General features: G+C 38.2%; 1 protein-coding gene across 1 annotated transcript in view; it reads left to right on the top strand.

Annotated features, from left to right (window-relative positions):
* MAST2 (microtubule associated serine/threonine kinase 2) overlaps positions 1 to 3938 on the top strand; it is a 287018-nt gene that overhangs the window by 67415 nt on the left and 215665 nt on the right. The window contains 1 exon segment of the mRNA XM_006898983.1: positions 1243 to 1385. Within this exon segment, the coding sequence (XP_006899045.1) occupies positions 1335 to 1385 (51 nt within the window). The 5' untranslated portion in view covers positions 1243 to 1334.

Here is a 3938-nt window from a genome sequence, read left to right as displayed (position 1 = left end):
TATTGAATATACCATGGACTGCCAAGAAAACAAACAGATTCATCCTAGAGAGGGTTAAACCAGGCTGCTTTTTGGAGGCAAGAATTCTGGGGCTTCGTCTGACATACTTTGGACATGTTGTAAGGAGAGACAGGTCCTTAGAGAGGGACATCATGCTGGGTAGAGTAGACGGGACAGCGCAGGAGGGAAAGACCCTCTATGAGGTGGGTATGACTGGGGTAATCGGGATGGGTGTGTCAGAGGCAATGCGATTGGCACAAGATAGAGCAGGGTTTAGGGCTTTTGTACATAGGGTCGCTATGAGTCACAAACGACTAGACACATAACAACATAACAACAACAACAATTTGGCTTTGGGAAGTAATCACTTTTTACGTCAGAGAATGGCTTAATTGATTTTAATTAGTCATTTAGCTACAGTATGAAGAAAGACTGGCAAGGGTAGAAAGGGTGACCTCAGGAGATCATTGTAATTCTAAATACTCAATTTTCTATAAGTAACTCTTTTGTAGTATTTTAATAGGATTAAGCCTTTTGAGTTAATCAGTTAATCTGGACCTGAGATATAAAACCTTACAAAAGCAATGTAGATTAATTATCTCGAATTGCTATATTCATATTATGTTGCATTGGATGGGACTAGAAAGCTCATAGGGAACTCTGTTGGCCTAGTGGGTAATAAATTGGACTACCAATAGAATGACGTGGTTAAAATCCAGCATATACTCCAGGGTAAAAAGATCCACAATCTTCTCCCTTGTGATTTGCAGCTTCTGAAAACCCATGGCAAAGTCAGCTCCATTACACTTAGTTTGAGTTTTGAGTTTGTCATTGCTGTAAACCTGCTAGTTGAGGAGTCTAGATTAAGGGTTAGTATGTTGGTATATTTTACAGAAGAATTTAAAATTGTGAATTTAAGAAGCTGCGCTTCAGTCCTGAAGGCACGTGGTTCAAATCCACCAGATGCTCTGCTTGAGAAAAGAGTTGATCTCCTCCCGTGCCAGTTGGATCCAATTTGATGATACACAACAAGGGGAGAAAAAAAAAATTGTGTGTTTAGTGCAGTATTCCATTGGAAATTCTCCTTATCAATAATTAGTTGGAACTTTTACAGTGATTTTCTATGTTTGTATAGGAACGTGACTGTTTTGACTTAGTAATATATTTTTTATCCTTATATTTATGTTTTTATTCCTTATTAATAAATAATGACAAGTGTATTTTTCAAACTTGTGTTTAAAGGTAAGCAGCTGCTCCCATTGTCCAGCAGTGTACACAATAGTGTTGGGCAGGTGACTTGGCAGTCTTCAGGGGAAGCATCAAACCTGGTTCGAATGAGAAATCAATCTCTTGGACAGTCTGCACCTTCTCTTACTGCTGGCTTGGTAAGTATTAGTGAAAATGATGACATGCTCTATGCATACATGTGTGATTCTTAGTTTTCATTGCTATATGTAGTTAATGATTTGGATAACTTAATTTCTCAAAATGTTCTTTGTATTCTGATTGGTCTGTCATGTTTCACACAAAGTCAAGAAATGTATTCATTTTGATAGTAAATTTGATGAGTTTTCTAAGAAACAAATTTATTTTAGTAGAAATGAATGAAAGTTGTGATGTTGTATTGCTTTTATGTATAGTGTTGGCTTATTTACAAGGACAGGAAACATGGTTTCCATATAGTTGTTTTTTTTATGTACTGTTGAGTACTACAACAGATCTAAACCTTGCACTATCCTACATTATATTTGTAATTTCTGATATTCTGGAGCCCATTGTTTATAGTCATTATGTCAGTCCATCTAGTTGAGGGTTTTCCTCTCTTTCTCTGACTCCCCTCCTTTCCCAGCATGAAGTCCTTTTTCAGAGGACTCAAAACATACCCAAAGTATGTGAGAATGCCACCATCCTTCCTTCTAAAGGATCACCCTGCTTATGCTTCCACCAAGACAGATGAAAATTCAGTGCTCTTTTCTAACACCAACATTTCAGAGACATCATTCTTCTTCTTTCATCCTTACTCATTTTAATATTATTGTATTTAGGTACCATCATGTCTGCTGCAGCCCATAGCTACCATATGAACTGCAGATCTGTACTCTGCTCTGTCCTGTGCCATCTTCACTATCTCTGATATATTTGAGACCATTGTGGTGGTAGTCACTAGGTCAGTTAATCTCATTAAGGATCTTTGCTGCTCTGCCACCTTTTTAAACTTGAGTCTTTTTCCAAGGAATGGAAAGTTACTGTTGTTGTGTACCCTGTCATTAACTCAATCATTGCTGAGTCTGAACCAGCTAACAGCTGACCCTTCAGTAGACTGTAACTCCCACAGGAGGGGATTGCCCATATTTCTGTGGTTCCTCCTATGGAATAACAACTAACTGATGTATTCTAGCATCATGCCTTTGCGCTGGCAGCATAAAGTCCTACTTTACTGCACCATCAGTGCTTTTTGACCTTCTATGTTGTAGAACCAAATGTTTGGTCCTAGACAGTTTTCTTTAATCTAGGTCTATTAGTCCTTTAGTTTAAGTCCATTGTTGGAGCTGCTTTGTCACCTCATCTTAATGAAGCTTTTCCTCATTTTCATTGTAACTAACCAACCTTGATGTCTTTTCCTAGTGATTGGTCTTTCCTGATGATGAGTCTAAAGTAAGTAAGTCAAAGTCTGTCTGTCCTTCCAAAACTAGTCCTTCCTTGATTTCTTTTTTTTCTGTCTTGCTGGATAGTTCCTTTACTCACTCTGTCTGATAGCCCAAAGCTAGAGAATTTAAGTTTTGGTTGACTTCTCATATGCTCTTTGTCCCCTCCCTGTGCAGTTGACCTCTCTAAATAGTTTTTTCATCACCATAGTTGTCGTCAAGCCCAAGACAAATTTGCAGTCTCTCACTTAGATCAGCACAATGACTTAGGAATGTTCACTCTATATTAAGACTTTCTCCTTTCTGTTCTCCGAACTAAAGTCTTTTCTTTAAAAAGCACAAATCTGGTCATACCTATTATTATGTCTTTCTTTTGCAGTTTTTTTATTATTAATTTTAATGAGAGTGTACAGAGACTTTGGATTTCCACTCATTCATTGTGGCACTTTTCTCTGCCCACCCCTCTGCCCCAGTTCTCTCTTCTCTTTGAAAAGTAGAATAAAAATTCTTTCATTGTTAAAGAATCCCTCCCCCCAAGTCCACTCCACTCCACTATGCACCCTTCGTTCTGGACTCCTTTCATGACAATAATACCTAATTGTAAATTGTAAATAATACCTATCCCTTGTAAACAGTTCTCTCCCTCATCTGTTTCAATGCAGTATACATTATTTATCCCATCTTCCTCAGTCTCCCCCCAGCCCCGAAATCAGTCCTATTTTACAACAGTGGCATGATGCAATATTTGTCCTTTTGTGACTGAGATATTTCACTTAGCATAATGTCCTCCAGGGTCACCTATTTTGAATAACATTGCATAAGTTCCTTGTTTTTCAATGTAGCATAGTATTCCATTGTGTGAATATACCTGAGCTTCTCTATCCATGGTTTGTTGATGGACACTTGGGTTGTTTCCAGCTCTTTGCTATTGTCAGCAAAGCCGTGATAAACATGGGTGTACATATATCTGCTTGGGTGAAGGTTATGTTTTCTTTGGGGTATATTCCCAGTAGTGGAATTGCTGGGTCAAGTGGTATCTCTATTTGCAACTTTTTGAGAAAGCGCCATACTACCTTCCATAGTGGTTTCACCATTTTACACTCCCACCAACGGTGAATAAGGGTTTCAGTTTCTCCACAACCTTGACAGGATTTGTTGTTTGCTGTTCTGTTAAATTTTGTTCTGCTTGCTGGGGTGAGATGATGTAGTTGTTTTGATTTACATCTCTCTTAGAGCTAGGGATTTTGAACATTTCTTCATGTGTTTGTTGGCCATCTGAATGTCTTCTTTGGT

Source organism: Elephantulus edwardii, unplaced genomic scaffold (genome assembly GCF_000299155.1).
Source record: "Elephantulus edwardii isolate Elephantulus edwardi_28Jun2011 unplaced genomic scaffold, EleEdw1.0 scaffold00243, whole genome shotgun sequence".
In the NCBI taxonomy this organism is placed as follows: domain Eukaryota; kingdom Metazoa; phylum Chordata; class Mammalia; order Macroscelidea; family Macroscelididae; genus Elephantulus; species Elephantulus edwardii.
The sequence above is the reverse complement of the archived record's forward strand: the minus strand, read 5'-3'. Positions and strand labels throughout refer to the sequence as shown.